We start from the raw sequence: 16,485 nt of genomic DNA, 5'->3' as shown, positions 1-16,485 counted from the left end.
CTCCCATCTCCATACCAAGCGACCCTCCCCCGGATCGCCTTGCTATTTCTCTGGTTGGGACCAGATGCTGTAGTAGCTGGTGAGAGTTGGGGGGCCGTTGTCCACCACAAATGTGCAGCTTTCCAATCTAGACTTATCCCAACCCTGGCGAGATCCTGGCACTCTGAGAGGCCCGAGGAATCCAAGATGGTGAGAGGAGAGAGAAGAAGAACTCAAAAAATATTTTTTTACTTTCCCTTTTTCCTTTCGAGGCTGATCCCTCGTTGCGGAATTCACATAGATAAGACACGGGGAGGATGGGCCCTGGCCTTTGTCCTGTGCAGAGATGGAGACTGGCGGAAGTGGGATCAGGGGAGGTGTTGGAAAAGACCTGAAAGGGTCTGAGAAGAAAAAGGTCAGAGAACTGGGGCAAAAAAAAAATTGGTGAAATGGTAAGTTCTGGGGGAGTGGGGTCCCTTGGCAGGGAGTGTGCTTTCTGTGGAGAAAGTCACTCTTTTCACTGCTAAATGATTCTGAAACAGTAGCTCTCAGAGAACAGCTGGAGGCCTGGGGAAACGTCCTGGTCTCCCCCACTTTCGTTTTTCAGGAATCACATTCTGGATATAAATCCTTATTTAGGGAATACTTGTGCAGGAAATGGGCTCTTGACGTAAGAAGCAAGAATGCATGAGTATCTTTTGAAAAAAAGGGTGTTTCCTGTTCTAGTCTCTCAATTTCTGACTTTGAAATGTGTGATCTTCTTCCCCGATGATTTTGTAACCCTTCTGCCTTCTGGATTTGCTGGGAGAGATTCTTAGACTGGGAAGAAGAGCTGGAGTTTCCTGTGAGTCAGGCCAGGCAGGCACACAGTGGAGCTTTGTTAACCCCCTTGGCTGGCTCATCTGCACTCCGACCTGTGTTTATGGGGCACCTTTGTGCCAGGCCCTGCGTGCAGCAAAGAAGGTTAGACAAGGTCAGATGGAGTGGACTTTCTGGGGGAGACACAAACAAAACAGTAAAGAAATAAAATGATGAAAATTTACGGTTGGCGTCGAGTGAGTGGAGGAGGAAAGGTGAGCAGGGCCACATCATTCGGGGCATCGTAGGTCTTCGTAAGATGTTGGGTGTTTATTTCAAGAAGGACGGTAAATCCCTTGGCAGGGAATAAGCAGGAGAGAGGCTTGTCTTTAGGTTTTGAGAAGGCTGTATAGGAGGCAGGTGAGGAAGTAGGCCAGCCAGTGAGTAATCACGGGGCTTGGCTGAGCCTGACCACTGAGGGTAGAAGCTGATACTTAATAGGGAGTAACTGGATTGAGGCGGTCTTTGAGCAAGGCCTTGAAGGTTGGACTGAACTTGAACCAGGCAGAAGGGAGGATGGCTGGGGAAGGAATATATCTTTGCGGAGGCGCATCCCTTCTAACCCTGCAAGGTTTGGCGTTCTTTGTGCGTTTTGTAGATTATTAGGGCCCATGTTCACAGAGATGACGTGTCCTGCTCAAGGCCGCACAGCTGCTTGAGTCAGGCACTTTCTCTGCTTAGCTTTCTTGCTGGCTCTTCGAGCCTCGCCCGAGCGGGGAGAAGCTTGCATTTGGGAGGCCCCTTAGGGAGGGCGGAGCTGGCATTGTGGGCCTCACTCAGAGTTCTGCTTTGATCTGCGAGGAAGTCCCGAGCCCTGGAGGGATTTTTGTGCCTGGCTTGGTTGAACCTGTGGCAACCTGAGAGAGTTTTACTGTGGAAGGTTTGTGTTTCTCACCAGGTGAAACTTTTCCTGAAACTGGCTGGGAAGAGCTAGTCCGACGGAAATCACAGTGAAGATACAAAAGGATATGGGGAAACTTGAGATTTCTGGGTTGCCTTTACTCTGGTACCTCCTTACCCCAGTAGGTAATGATAAGAGTAATAATTCTTGCTGCTTTGATGTGCTAGATGCTGTTCCCCTTACATACATCACCTCACTGAATCCTAATAACCCTTTTGAGGAAGATACCGTATTATACCCATTTTATAGCTGAGTTGACTGAGGCACAGAAAGACTAAGTAACTTGCATGGGGGCACACAACTGACGGGGGGCAGCCCTTAGATTCATAACTAGTTAGTGGGCTGGCACCAGGACCTACGCTCCAAACAGTGGTGCTGTGCTGACGCTAGCCAAGGCCAGTGCCCGTGGCACATGGTGGGAATTTCCGGGTGGTGCTCACAGCCTCAGGGAGGCCCTTGACTGGTGCACGTTAGGGCTTTGGAATTAGACCCAGCCGTGATGGCATTCTGGGCACACAAATTCTCCGTGTGGCTTTGAGCATATAAATGGGTTTGCTTCTCTGAGCCTCACCTGTAAAATGGAGACAAAAGCACCATCCCGATCTCATTGGCACTGGTGGGAAGATTCCGGAAGTAACTTCTCAATAAACAGCAGCTGTGAATTGCATAAGTCCGGTTTGAGAAGGAACAATTTCCCTGGCTACTGCCTTCCCCTCTGTATTAGTCATACGCAAACTCCTGGTGTCCTCCCCCCAGCTTCTGTCACCAGTTTCTCAGTCATTCTACATTTCTTGTCCGCTTTCCCATGGGCCTGTTTCTCTCTGGGCCTCAGTTTCTTCATCAATAAAATGAGCCTCCTTACAGTACCTACCTCCTCGTAGAATTGTGGTGAGACGTACATAAGTTGATAGCTGTATATAGAACAGGATTCTCACATCACAAGTGCTCTGGGAAAGGTGGCTGTTATTACTCCTTTGTTTCAGGCTGCTTGTCCTGGAGGACAGGGGTCTTCCCAGACCATATCCCTGGTAGCCCAGATGTCTAGTAGTTGCTCAGGTGCCTAATTGGTCCCATTGTTTTCCCACCTTTGAAATCTGAAGTCAGGGCCGCTGAGTGGAAGAAACATTAGGCATCATTTTCCTTCTTAATGGCTGCAGATGCCTTCATGTGTGAAATATTTATACAGGGTTCAACCTGGGTTTCTTTGTAACAGGGTTTCTCAGTCTGGCACTGTGGACTTCTGGGGCCAGATAGTTCCTTGTGGTGGGGAGCTGTTCTGTGCCTTGTTAGAGTGCTTAGCAGCATGCCTGAGCCCCTTCCAAGTGGCGCCTGATTGATGCTGGAAGCTTGAATTGAGCTCCTACTGAGAGCTCGCTGCCGGCTGGGCATGCAGACCGTGAACCCTGGCTGGGGCAGTCAGGACCTGGCAGGTAGTGAGAGCACCGAAAATATTATATTTTATTATCCATGCTCCCCTTAGCCATTAAAAAATATCTTAAATAGTTGAGTACAGGAAAGAATTCAGAGGAGACCTGTGTTGACTGCAGGTTCTGGTTTCTGTGTTCTTCCAGGCCTTTGCAAACCTAGAGCCTGCAGGACCCCTGTTTTCTTTCACACAGGTTCTATTTCTGGCATCCCCCTCTCCCCCTTAGATTTCATACCGTGCCAGTACAGAAAGATCTGATTCAATTCCTTTATTCCATATTGGCTGCATCATAACTTACTGCCTTTCTATCTGCTGGTAAAGGGCATTGGCCTTGCTTCCTGTCTGGCTTCTCCTAGCCACGCTGCCGTGGCTGCCGTGGCTACCCTTACGCAGACTTTGTGCACTTATGAGCCTGGAGGGTACGGGATACATTCTTAGAATTCCCTCACAGATTCTGGCTTATCTTAAGTATTCCTTTGGTGAGTGCAGAATCTAGGCAGTATTCTGGACCTGAAGTCTTTGCTCCCTCCAAGGAACGCGACAGCGTGACTTGTAGTAGGGAGAATTTTCTTGTCTTCATTAAGGCGACTTTGGGGGGAGGCCCGACACTGGGCCAGGATCCCCCAGGGCGTGCAGGGAATATTGCTTGGCTACCAGCAGCGCTTCTTCCTTCATTTACCCCCTTACTGAAGCTTCTTTCTTTTCCTTTTCTTCTCTCAACCCACTTCTTTGCTCAGCTGCTGCCGGCACAGAATCGTCTTTTTGTTTCTGAATTGGCCTTCCGATGCCCAATTCCCTGTTGCAGTTTGAAAGCCACCAGCCCCTGAGCTTTCCAGAACCTGAGCCTTGTGGGGGGGATGGGAGGGTGAGGAGGGATGGCCGGGGAATGCTTCCCCCTTTCCCACCCCCTTCTGCCCCCCTGCCAAGTCCCTGTAGCCTGGATAAATAATGCAAATGGGTCTCAGCCACCAGAACCAGCTCCTCTGCCAGCTCTCTCATCAGCCGGAATCCAACTTGAAAGCCAAAACAACCTGTCCTCCACATTCTCTTTGTGGTAATTTGGTAGAAATTTTCAGGGCCTCGGATATGTACACACGCCGGTCGCAGCCTTTCGGGCCTGGGTCTGCCGAGGGGTGGGTAGGGGCAGTGGTTTCTTGTCTTATCGGGAGCTGGGCCCTGCTTCCCCCACCCCCAAATTTGTAAAATTTGACTGAGCTTGGCATTCTTGAGCCAGGAAATTCCTGTCGAGGTGTCATTTTTCCAAAAGGCCTCATCCGGGCTGAGGAGGTCAAAGGGCAGATGTGGTGGCAATGGCCTCTGCAGTAGTCGAGGGCTAAACACTGAATTCATTTGTAAATCAGCCTCTTTTCCCTAGATTGGAGCACTGTGGGTCTGGCTGCGAGAGTTTGGAAGTTCACCTTTTACATATGAATATGCTCTTTAATCACCACTTTTACATTATTGTGAGAGAGAGAAAGGAAGAGAACACAGAAACGCTGGTGAAAGTGGGAAAGGATGCTTTTCTCATTTCTAGCAAGGGTCATCAGAACTACAGATAATTTGAAGTACTTAGTTAAAAAACAAAAAAAACCCGAACCTTTAAAATCCAAACCACAGCAGCCCCCCCACCCCACCCGACCTCCGTTCTGTTAGTCCTGCTTCCATCAGCAGAACAGCCCTGATTCGTTGTGTTTGTTCACATCCGGTGAAATAAATGGCTCTTGAGTGCAGTGCACTGAAGACTGTCATCTTATCCGAATTGCTGTCCAGGGTGATAAATGGGAGCCAAAAGCCTGGGGACATTAAGGCAGGTCTCCGCGCCTCGGACTGCCCCGGTGCTGAGAGGTGGCCCCATCCCTGCCCAGGCGGGCGACCTAATGTGTACAAGACCAGGGCTGGCCTGGTAAGTGGTGACTCTTAGCCTGTCCTCTCTGCTGCTTCCTCCTCCCCCTGGGAGAGGCCGCCAAGGATCCGGAAGCAGGAATGTCTGTCGTGTGTGAGCCTCTGAAAAAGAGAGGCCGGGCCCTCTGAGCAGCCGAGCTTTCTCAATGGCAGGTAAGTCCACTTTCCCAGGGCTCCCGTTCTGGGCGTGTTGCCCCTCGCTCGCTTTGCCTGTGAGGTACCCAGGATTCCCAGTAAAATGACATCCCCCCACGCCGCGAATGGCCCCCTGTCCCACTGCCTCATTTCCATTCTAGCTTTTTCCTGGGTTCACACGCAGAGACCTCTTAGAAGCCCACGTAGGCTGGGGGGCAGCCGTGTCGACAGGACAGCCCTGGCTGGAAGAGTCGGCTAGGCCCGCGGGCTCTGGCAGGCCCGAGTCGGCCGAGACACAGCCTCGTCTCTGAGGTTCCACGGGGGTCGATGTGCATGCAGCGTTTGAGCAAATGAGAGTCGCTTTCCCTCGTCTGTTCCTCTTCGCTTATTGCTGGGAGAGAACATTCACCGACTTCCCACCCCCACCCTTCACTCCTGATTTCTCATTTCTGGGCTCCTCCAGGAGGAAATTCCGGGCTTTTGTTTCATGATGATGTCATTACTGGTTGGGAGGGCCTGAAGATTCCGGGGTAGGGAGGCCGGTTTGGGTACCTGCTCTGTGTCTTTGCTAAGTGCTTTGACATGATTAACTGTTCTCGGCTTTGCTGCTTCTGGGAGAGCAGCATGCGGTCCTGTTTGAAGTAGGCCGCGGAGAGGGCTGGCAATTACCGAGAGTGCTGCCCGGGATTGCACGCCATGCCCGAGCAAGCGCCGGCCCCTGCTTCTGCCCCTGCCTGTGCAGTTACCGGAGGAAACCAGGACTTATTATAGTCCAATGGAAGTGCAGAAGTCATGTCCTGGCTTAGTGTGGCCTCCAGCTTCTACAGGCTGGCGTTTTCCGTATCTTTGAACTTGTGGCATTGATGGAATAAGCTCCTGTGGGAAAGCAAGCTGTGTTCTTGGAATGGTTTGTGGGGAAGGAGGAAGAGGAATGAGTCCCAATTTAAAAAAAGAATGAATATTTATTGGATGCTTACTTTTTGCCAGGCACTGTTCTAAGAGCGTTACATGAATCAACTCATTTAATCCTTCAATAACTCTGTGCGGTACTATTCTTTCCGTTTTACAGAAGAATAGGCACAGAGAGGTTAAGTAGCTTCCTTAAGCTCACACAGCTGGGAAGCAGAAGCAGGCCTAGATTCTGCAGTTTGATGCCAGCCTGCTGAGTTCCTGACCATGCCGCTCTCTCTGATTTGCCACCGCCGGTCGGTCAGAGCAGTCACCCCTGAATTCCTTGGAGGATGACCGACTCGCTCTGGTTTGCCTGGGACTCACCTCCTCTAGAGGCCCTGGAGTACCCGGAGGTTGGTCACCCCGCGTCTCTGGCCTGCTGTGCCTGTTGACTGAGTTTCCCTTTTCATTCTGACTCCTGCAGGCTTGCCGTCATCAAGGAAATCTAACACCCACAAAAAACACGCCGCGGGCTGGTCCTCAGGGAGAGTGCCAGCCTTTGGGCTGCGGCCCTCGCCCTCGTGGGAGGAGACAGCTCCCTGTAATGGTGTGTCACTTCCTAGACCCTGGAGAGCTGAGAGTGCTGTGACTCAGGCGGATGGGGGCGGGGGCGCCTAGACGGAGGAGGCCTGGGTGCCGTGGGGGTGGGGGTGGGGGGTGGGGGGCTGCAGGGCGGGTCCCAGTGCCCAGATGCGAAGATGTGGAGACAAGCCTGCTCTGGGGGGACTGCCTTTGAGAGGGGCATCACCAGGGAGGGGCTCAAACGTGATTTTCTACCTCCTCCCAGTTCCCCAAGCTCTTTGTTCAAAATCCCCCTACCCTGTCCCCTCATACCCATATCTGCAGTTGTGGGGGGAGAATGGAAAAATGAGCATGTATTCTTAACACACAAGCTCTAAATTGGGAAGTCTGACTTCAGCGCCGTGTACAAGGTGCTTCCTGGTGTGAGGCCATGGGGCGCAGGGCTCCCAGCATGCCTCGGTTCAGAGCTGGGGCCTGCGGCTTCGTGGCGTGTGACCTCGGGCAGGTGACATAGAGGGAAGTACAGGCACAGCATTTGAACACGACCTAGTGCCTTGTAAGAAAAAGAATCCCAGCTGTTAACGTCAGTGGCCAAGGAAAGCTAAGTGGTGTTCTTTTTTTAAAGGTATTGGACCCGGGAATTGAACCTGAGACTTTGTATCTGGGAAGCCAGCACTCAACCATTGAGCTACATTGGCTTCCCTGAGTTGGTTTTTTTGTTTGTTTTGCTCATCGTTCGTTTTGGTTTGATCAGAAAGCATGGAACCAAACCCCGGACCTCCCGCGTGGGAGGTGGGAGCTCAACCGCTGACGCCACGTCTGCTCCTGGGCAGGGTATTTTGAAGTAAGGCGTGCTGTTAATAAGTCAGAGGACACCTAAGAAGGACATTTAGTCAGGAAGTTCTGAGTCGGGGAGGATGGAGGTCAGGGAGAAACACTGTCACGTTCTCGGTTCCTAATATCCAGCAGACCTTGCCATATCATTCGGGTTTCAGTGAACTGGCACAAAGAGGGGGGAGATGTGCCGCTTTCTGCTTTCTGCCAAGCCGTTTGCCTGAGTCATTGCTCTGTCCTCTTCCAAGAGGCAGCCGTCCTCCCATGCCCACGGTAACCCGTTCAGAGTCAGGGTTTTTTGTTTTAGCGTGAGGCAGAGGGTCTTGCTGGTCCCGCTTCCTCAGAGAAAGCAGCAGAAAGTTCTTTTCAGATCAAGGGTGAAGCATTTCCCTGGGGATTCAGTCTACGGTGGCTGTTTGTCATCGTTTCAAGTTGATAGATGAAACGTGTTTAGCAGTATATCCTCATCAGAATTAAATCATTCAAGAAGTGGCGGTGGTGGGGGGCAGTTTCCAGTTTTCTGTTAAGGATCCTTAAGGTCCAGCAAGGTTTTATGCCCCCGCATTCTGTCATCACCAGAGGCCTTGTCCCCACTCACTGTTTTAAAGTCAAAATGCTGGGCTGCCATCTCATACTTCTGAAGGACGCTGAATCCGGCAGGCATCTCCCAATTTTTCTCCCTGAGAGCCTTCATCGAAAGCCTCTGCTGTTGACAGATGTGTCTGTTGTTTGAAACCTATTAAATTTCTATCCCTTGGATACAGCCACCAAACACTCATTAATTCCTGGGGGAATCTTGTGTGTTTGTGAGGGAACGGCATTGGGCTTTCCTTGTTTTGCTGAGACTACAAAGTCTGGAATCCTCGTAGGTCAGTTGCCTCATCTTTCTGAGCAGGACCTCAGTTTCCCCCTTTGTTTCCTGGCGAGCTTGGGCCTTCCCAGCTCTGAATATTTGTGATCACATAAATATTTAGTGGTTTGTCTTCTCTTTCCCATAGAATTGCAGAGTTTTAAAGTTCAAAAGGGATCTTAAGACCCTCTGGCCCTGTATTTTTTAAAAAAGATTTATTTATTTCATTATTATTTATTTATTTTTAAAGATTTATTTTATTTCTTTCTTTCCCCTACCCCCCCACCCCAGTTGTCTGTTCTCTACTGCGTGTTCTTTTTGCCCACTTCTGTTGTCAGGGGCATGGCAATCTGTGTTTCTTTTTGTTGCGTCATCTTGCTGCATCAGCTCTCCGTGTGTACAGTACCATTCCTGGGCAGGCTGCACTTTCTTTCACGCTGGGCGGCTCTCCTTACAGGGCACACTCCTTGAGCGTGGGGCTCCCCTACGTGGGGACACCCCTGCGTGGCAGAGCACTCCTTGCACCCATCAGCACTGCGCATGGGCCAGCTCCACACAGGTCAAGGAGGCCCGGGGTTTGAACCGCGGACCTCCCATGTGGTAGACGGACGCCCTATCCACTGGGCCAAGTCTGCCGCCTCATTATTATTTTTAACATCCTTCCCGCTCCCCAATGGTTCTCTCATCTATCTGCTGGTTGGTTGCTTGCCTTCTCCAGGAGGCACCGGGAATCGAACCTGGGACCTCCCACATGAGAGGGAAGTGCTTAACAGCCTGAGCCACCTCTGCTCGCCATGGGCTGCGGCGTCTGCTGGCTTGTGGCATCTGCTCGTTTAGGCGTCTACTTGTTGCGGCGTGTATGGCATCGGCTTGTCTTTTTTAGGAAGCATCAGGACCCGAATGAGTACCTCCTGTGTGGTAGGCGGGCACCCAACTGGTCAAGCCACATCCGCTTCCTGGCCCTGTAGTTTTTGATCTTTAGTGTTAAGGACAGTTTGGAAAAGGGCAAGTAGGCTGTGACCCTCTTCCTAGGAGATTGCATCTCTGTACAGCATGGTGCCCCGTGGCTTGTGGCTCCCGGAAGCTCTTGCGTGGACTCCAGGTAAGAGTGTCTGGTCTGGGCTGTTTCCTCCCCGCTCTTCCCATTTTGCAGATGAGACACTGAGGGACTGAGAAGCAAAGAGCTTCGTTTTCTGTTTAGCCACTGTCTCCATTCTCCAACCTTGGCTAACATTTCCTGAGGAGCACAGCAGCCGCACAGAGGGTGGTGGGGAAGTGGAGGAGATTGGCTGACCCCTGTGGAACACGGTGCCCGAGTCTTGGTAACTCTTATCCTTTTCCACAGACATGCACCCTAGATCTGTGGTTCTCAAACTTAGCTGTGTCCATATCCCTTGGAAGGCTTGTGCAAACAAGAATGGGCCGCGGCCCCCAGCGCCCCTTCTGATTCTGTAGGTTTCTAGCAAATACCCCGGCGAAGCAGCTACTGCTTCTCTGGGATCACCCTTGGGGAACCACCGTTTGGGGGATCTCAGCCACAGGTGGATTAAACCTCCCAAGGAGGAGCTTGTGGCCTTTCTGGTGCCAGAGGCCAGCTATGCTGTGCTGGCGCAGTGCCCATGTGCTAGCCCAGAGGCCAGCTATGCTGTGCTGGCGCAGTGCCCATGTGCTAGCCCAGAGGCCAGCTATGCTGTGCTGATGCAGTGCCCATGTGCTAGCCCAGAGGCCAGCTATGCTGTGCTGATGCAGTGCCCATGTGCTAGCCCAGAGGCCAGCTATGCTGTGCTGATGCAGTGCCCATGTGCTAGCCCAGAGGTCAGCTATGCTGTGCTGATGCAGTGCCCATGTGCTAGCCCAGAGGCCAGCTATGCTGTGCTGGCGCAGTGCCCATGTGCTAGCCCAGAGGCCAGCTATGCTGTGCTGGCGCAGTGCCCATGTGCTAGCCCAGAGGCCAGCTATGCTGTGCTGATGCAGTGCCCATGTGCTAGCCCAGAGGCCAGCTATGCTGTGCTGATGCAGTGCCCATGTGCTAGCCCAGAGGCCAGCTATGCTGTGCTGGCGCAGTGCCCATGTGCTAGCCCAGAGGCCAGCTATGCTGTGCTGGCGCAGTGCCCATGTGCTAGCCCAGAGGCCAGCTATGCTGTGCTGGCGCAGTGCCCATGTGCTAGCCCAGAGGCCAGCTATGCTGTGCTGATGCAGTGCCCATGTGCTAGCCCAGAGGCCAGCTATGCTGTGCTGATGCAGTGCCCATGTGCTAGCCCAGAGGCCAGCTATGCTGTGCTGGCGCAGTGCCCATGTGCTAGCCCAGAGGCCAGCTATGCTGTGCTGATGCAGTGCCCATGTGCTAGCCCAGAGGCCAGCTATGCTGTGCTGGCGCAGTGCCCATGTGCTAGCCCAGAGGCCAGCTATGCTGTGCTGGCGCAGTGCCCATGTGCTAGCCCAGAGGCCAGCTATGCTGTGCTGGCGCAGTGCCCATGTGCTAGCCCAGTGGCTGCTGCGGAGGGTAGCGGCAGTGCATGTCTGGGAAATATGTGGGGGCACTGATTGTTGCCACAGCCTTTGGAGGTACTAATGGCATTTAGTAGGAGGGGTTGAGGTTGTCCTTGGCAATGAGGAAGGACACTGCATGGTTTCCCTGAATATGCCCCTAATTTTCCTGTTGGTGTGCCTTTGTTTATGTACTTCCTTCTCTCAAATCTGCCCACAAACAAAACTGAAACCTCATGTTGGCTTGATTTTGATTTTTGCTTGGCTGGGCTGTCATTTCCTCCAGGCTGCATCAACTCTGAGTCCCTGTAACCCATCTCATACACATGCATGCTGATACTTAGAGTTATTTGGGTCTATCAGCTCGATGTCGAACAAAACCCCAACTCTTTAGTGTGGGCAACAAGCCTCTGAAGATCTGCCCTGACCTGGCCCATCTGGTGGCTCTTTTTTTTAAAAAATCCGGCATCATGCCTCCCTCTTTGCCTCATTACTGGCTTTGTTTTGCACCTGCTGCTTTTTTAAAATATGAAATTCAACCTTCTAAATACACCATTTTAAATTTTCTTTATTTTGATAAAGTAGTCCATGCATATGATTAAAACTATACATGAGGGTACACAGTGAAAGATAACCCTCCTCCTCTCTGCAGGCTTTCCTGCAAGGCAGCCGCCAGTCCCCATTTTAGAGCTGAATGGTACTTTTGTGTTCTCCCAGGGACATGCTAGGCTTATACAACATTTATATATGCATATGATTTTTTGGGGGGGAGGGGTGGGTGGGAATATTTCACTGATGGTACTAGACATGGCTTTTTTCACTTGATGTGGTAACTTGGGGCTGGTGGTGTATCAGCTTGTACAGAGGTGCTCTTTCTTCCATTGTGTGCCTGTAATGCAATAAAATTAAACCATTATTAGGATACTCAAGTTGTTTCTATTCCTGGGCATGACACGGTGCTGCAGTTGACTCTTCTTGCATGTGCTTTGCTCACCTGTGACTCTGTAGAATGTGTTTCTAGAATGAGATTGTTGGGTCAAAGGCTATGTGGAGAAAATGAAAGTCTGCACATTTGATGGAGTGAAGCAAGGGTCCCCGTGGGAATGAGGGGAGCTTTTCTCTGGGGGAACAGTGATCCCAGGCTCTACCTTTTTAGTGAGTTTTCTCACTAACTAGCTCTTCTGTGCCTTTGGGCCAACCTCTGGGGCTCCCTGGATCTCCATTTTGATGTCTTTGGGATGATCTCACAGCTGGGGGTGGGGGGTATCACCCTCGGGGTGCTTGTGGTTAGATTTAATTTTCCTCTCAGAGCTTCGTCCCAGTGTAGCACTCTGAACACTTGAGAGTTCCGTCCTGTGGATTGGACAATGAAGGAGTGATTGTGCAAAGGTAGTTCATTTACTTCCCTTGTGAGTTTCTAGAAAATGCATCAGTCAGAAGTGCTAGGAGGCTTTTTAGGACCACCCCCGCGTGGCCATATCGAACCCTTTTAGCTGTCACTGTGACCCCTCCAGAACCAGGACAGAAATGAGTAGTCCAGCTGGGACTTGTGCCTTGAATGCTGAAACGGGGGAGAATTCCATCCTGTTGTCTTTGGGGGTAGTTTCCTTTCCAGAGTGCACATCTCATCACTCACCTTCCGTAACTCTCAGCATAGTTCTCTTCTCTCCCGGTGCCTGTAGCTTGTGCTTCTCAGCACGGAAAGCACACCGAGCTGTGCCATTTCATTGTGTCCCCTTAGCTAACAACGCCTTCTGGCATGGAATGGATTCAAGTCCTTGCCGGTGAAGATTGGATGGTTGTGGAAGCGTATGTGTGTTTAAATGAGATACCAGGAGAATGAAAAATAAGAGGGGCGGAATGACAAGGATGGGGTTGGCATTTTCAGGTGAGAATTGGTGAAAATGTGATTTTGTTGATCTCTTTGGAGGAGTCCCTCAAACATGATGTCTCTGTTGACTGGACTGTGAGAAGTTTCTGGTGGGCATCGTGTGTTTGTTTGATGTGTTTCCCACTTTGTTAATCTTAATAAACATGAATAAATATGGTTCTCTTCCAAAAAGAAGTATATTCCCCTTCATTTCCTTGAAATTTGTGGCCTTCTTGGTCTGTCATTTATGACTTCTTGCTTTTTCAATAGGCACAAATGTGGAGAAGGAATATTTCTTGGGGCATAAGAAAAATTCCCCAGTGCCTGTGTCATAACTCATGGCAGGGAGTCCTTGGCAGTGAGACAACAGGGAAAGGTGGGGATCGTGGCAAATTGGAGTGCACATTCCCATTTTACAGTGGATGGCTTTTTTTTTAGCATTACCTGGTCCAGTGAGGGCATATAGGCCCTATTTTTTTTTTTTTTAAGTGAAGATGGAAATCCGGATTAATGTGCAGTCTCCCAATTTTCACAGTTTGGCAACTAATTAAAAATTTGCAAAAATTTTATGTGGGTCAAAAAAGACTGGTCTCTGAGACAGGTGACAAAGTGGGTGTGTGTTCTAGGAGGAAGGATGCTAAAGTGGGATTTTGGGGACCAAAATATACTGAGTCCTACAACCCTGTGGGCCCCAGGCCTCCCTGGCTGCTTTAAAATGTGTGATCCTGTGTGTCTCTTACAGATCCTGGCTCTACAGAGAGAACAGCCCAGAAGAGAAAGTTCCCCAGCCCTCCACATTCTTCCAATGGCCACTCTCCACAGGACACATCCACAAGCCCCATTAAAAAGAAAAAGAAACCCGGCTTACTGAACAATAACAATAAGGAGCAGGTAAAGGAGTCCATTGGGAATGGTGTCCGCGCCAGCAGGACAAAGGCTGCAGTGAGAAGTGCTAAGGCTCTCGGGGTTTTCTAAGAGCCCGTGATCTTGGCATTCAGCAAGCTGCCTTGTGCTGGTTGTCATTTGCATAGGACAAAAAGGGCAGTTCAAAATGTGCCTGTGTAAAAATTTCCAGTGGGTTTTCAAATCTGTTTTGGGGACAGGGCAGTGATCCTAATGAAGATAATTAACTATTCATCAGGTTTTGGGGATATATTTTTCCTTGCTTTTAGGACTCTGCGACCCCACCCCACCCCCACCCCATTGTGGCCCGAAGGGTTTCTCTCCCTCTTGGATCATGTCCCTAGGACTGATGAGAGGTGACTTTGTTGGCTGGTGTCAAGTCCAGCTCCCTCCTGGTCTCGGTTTTCTCATCTGTAAAATGAGGGTCTAAGATCTGTGGCAAGAGGCAGCTGCTCTCGTGATCCATTGCCCAAGGTAGACGCTGATAACTGATCATGATTTCTTCTCGTTAAGCACGACTGGCAGCCAGTTCTTTTCTAGACTGCGCCCTCCCTCTGCAGTCAGGACCAATCAACCAGGCAGGCAGAGTCTGTTTGCCGTCTGCCATCTTGGATCTCATCTAGTAACCTTCTAGCTTTAGAAGTCACTGATCCAGGCTGCTTATTCTTCTGATTGAACAAAGTGAGAAGTACGTTAGTGGACTTATTGGTGGAATTTAATTGTCTCTCCCATGAACCATGAGGTCATATTTCCTAGATTTTGAGGAAACCCTGTCCCCCAGGAATTCCCATATTGCTTACTTCTTCCACAGGGATGCATTTGTCTATTTTGTGTATTTTTAAGCCCTGGCCTGGGCCCTGGGGATTTAAGGTTGAACAAAACAAGATTGTTGCTTTCACGGGAAGAGTAACCTAGCAAGGGTTAAATATCTGGGACTGAGAGAGGTGTACTTTCTAATGTATTTTCACTCTCAAAATTACATAGCATAATGTCAGCTCTGCGTTTACCATGTGGTTGTGGGCAAGTTAACCTCTTTGAGCCTAGTTTTCTCATCTGTTGAGTTGGGGATATTATGATGGTGATATTGTTCATCTCACTGGATTGTTGTGCAGAGTAAATTCTATAAATAATAACAATAAACTAGAAATTAAGCCAAGCTCAAGCTAAGTGAAAACAAACAAACAAAAAAAACCCCTAAGCTGCATAATCTATACAACAAATAATAAAGAATAGCCATAGAAATGTTCATGTCTGCGCTGTCGAGGATGGTAGCCCCCAGTCATGTGACTGTTGAGCTCTTGAACAAGTATGACTGAGGAACTGGATTTTTACATAAAGTTTTATTTAAATTTAAGTGTTGGCTACTTTGCTGGGCACACAGGTCTAGTGAGTTGGGAATCCCTTTATAAGAGATGCATCTGTGTGTTATAAATAAATCTTTAAGGTCTGTTGCAATTGGAAGAAAACACGTGATGGTGTGAATGACAAAACTACTAAAAGCAGTGCTTGCTGTGTGCCAGGTACTGTAGGAAGCCCCTTTTCTGTATGTTCATAACAACCCTGTGAGGAAAATTCAGAGAGGTTACATTTTCTCCTCAAAGTTTCAGAGCAAGTCAACCACACTTGAGCGTAAATCTGCCTGCCTGGCTCAGAGCCAGTGACAAGACACCTCTGTTGCCCAGAGCCATCCCATAGCTGTCAGAACGGAAGACCAGCAAAGAAGAGTGAACAGCACAGCTAACCCCCAGACCTTAACTTAGCCAGGCATTCAGCTTGCTGGGCTGCCATACTCTTAACCAGAGTTACCCGTAAGTTAGGAAAGCAGACCTTGGCCCCTCTGGGCCTTTCCCGTGATACACTCCTGTGCACACATCTGGTGAATTCCTACTTGTCCTTGAAGAATTGGCTAGTATTTCCATTTCTTTTTCTGGAAGCCAATCTCCTTGGGTGATTTCTTCTCTGGCCTTTCCCAGCCACGTGTTCACATCATTTCTTTACCATGGACGCCCTTGTGACCACGGCAGTGTGCCTGTAAATCTGTGTCTTCCCTCTGGATGAGCAGCCTCAGGAAACCGGGGCCAGTGTCCAGCCGCCGCTGTGGCCCCACAGTTGGGCAGAGCGTGGGAGCTCGGTCAGACCCGGCTGAATGAATACAGAGCGCTCAGGATGCGGAAGGGAGCGGCGCGTGGGTGAATGGACACAGGGCACGATTGTGCTCCTGAATAATCAGCCGTCTTCAGTGCTGATAGAGAACAGGAGATGGGACCCATGGCGCTGCAAGGGAAAGTTCCAGAGCTGGAGCCTGGGCTCCTGACCCCACTGCAGCTGGGCGGCTTGCTGTGTGACCTTGTCATTTGCTTTCCCCTTTCTGAGCATCATTTAAATCGTAAAGTAGGGGTTTTGGCTAGGAACAGTGTTATAGAGTTGAGTATAGGTTGTTTCTCTGATCTAAAACTCCTGGATTAGAACGGCCTAGAGACTTTTGTGGGCAAGGGGCAAAATAGCCTTAACTATAAAGAGAAGAAATTCCTGACCTTTGATTCCATGAGTCGTTTTACCATTTAACTCTCTACATAATAGGACACCCTCCTTCATGTGGAAGTCATTCCTCACGGGGAATTTAAATCCATCTTTTTTTCTGGACAGCGTTTTCTGAAAGAAGAATTTTGGAATTAAAAGCAAAGTGTAGGTGTGCAATTGCTGCGTTTGACCAACATAATAAAATTGGTTGTCAGCATTTAAGGATTGTGAGCTTTCAGGTGAAAACCTTCATTTCCGGGTTCTTAAAAAAACTCAGAAAATCCCGCCGCAGTGGGAGCTGAGTAGCGCCTGCCCCGCTCCCCCTTAGACGCAGGGCCAGGTCTTTG

General features: G+C 50.0%; 1 protein-coding gene across 50 annotated transcripts in view; it reads left to right on the top strand.

Moving 5' to 3' along the window:
* The window catches only part of ZMYND8 (zinc finger MYND-type containing 8), a 112,473-nt gene that overhangs the window by 23,117 nt on the left and 72,871 nt on the right, over positions 1-16,485 (top strand). For 48 of the 50 annotated variants that reach the window (XM_071211765.1, XM_058287189.2, XM_071211766.1 and 45 more), the window contains one exon: positions 13,458-13,606. In XM_071211765.1, the coding sequence (XP_071067866.1) occupies positions 13,458-13,606 (149 nt within the window). Of the gene's footprint in view, positions 1-5,118; positions 5,220-13,457; positions 13,607-16,485 lie in introns of those variants that run through there. The other 2 variants (XM_058287193.2, XM_012529569.4) reach the window with 1 other exon arrangement.

This window comes from Dasypus novemcinctus, chromosome 24 (assembly GCF_030445035.2).
Source record: "Dasypus novemcinctus isolate mDasNov1 chromosome 24, mDasNov1.1.hap2, whole genome shotgun sequence".
Lineage (NCBI taxonomy): Eukaryota > Metazoa > Chordata > Mammalia > Cingulata > Dasypodidae > Dasypus > Dasypus novemcinctus.
This window is presented reverse-complemented; position numbering and strand designations above follow the sequence as displayed.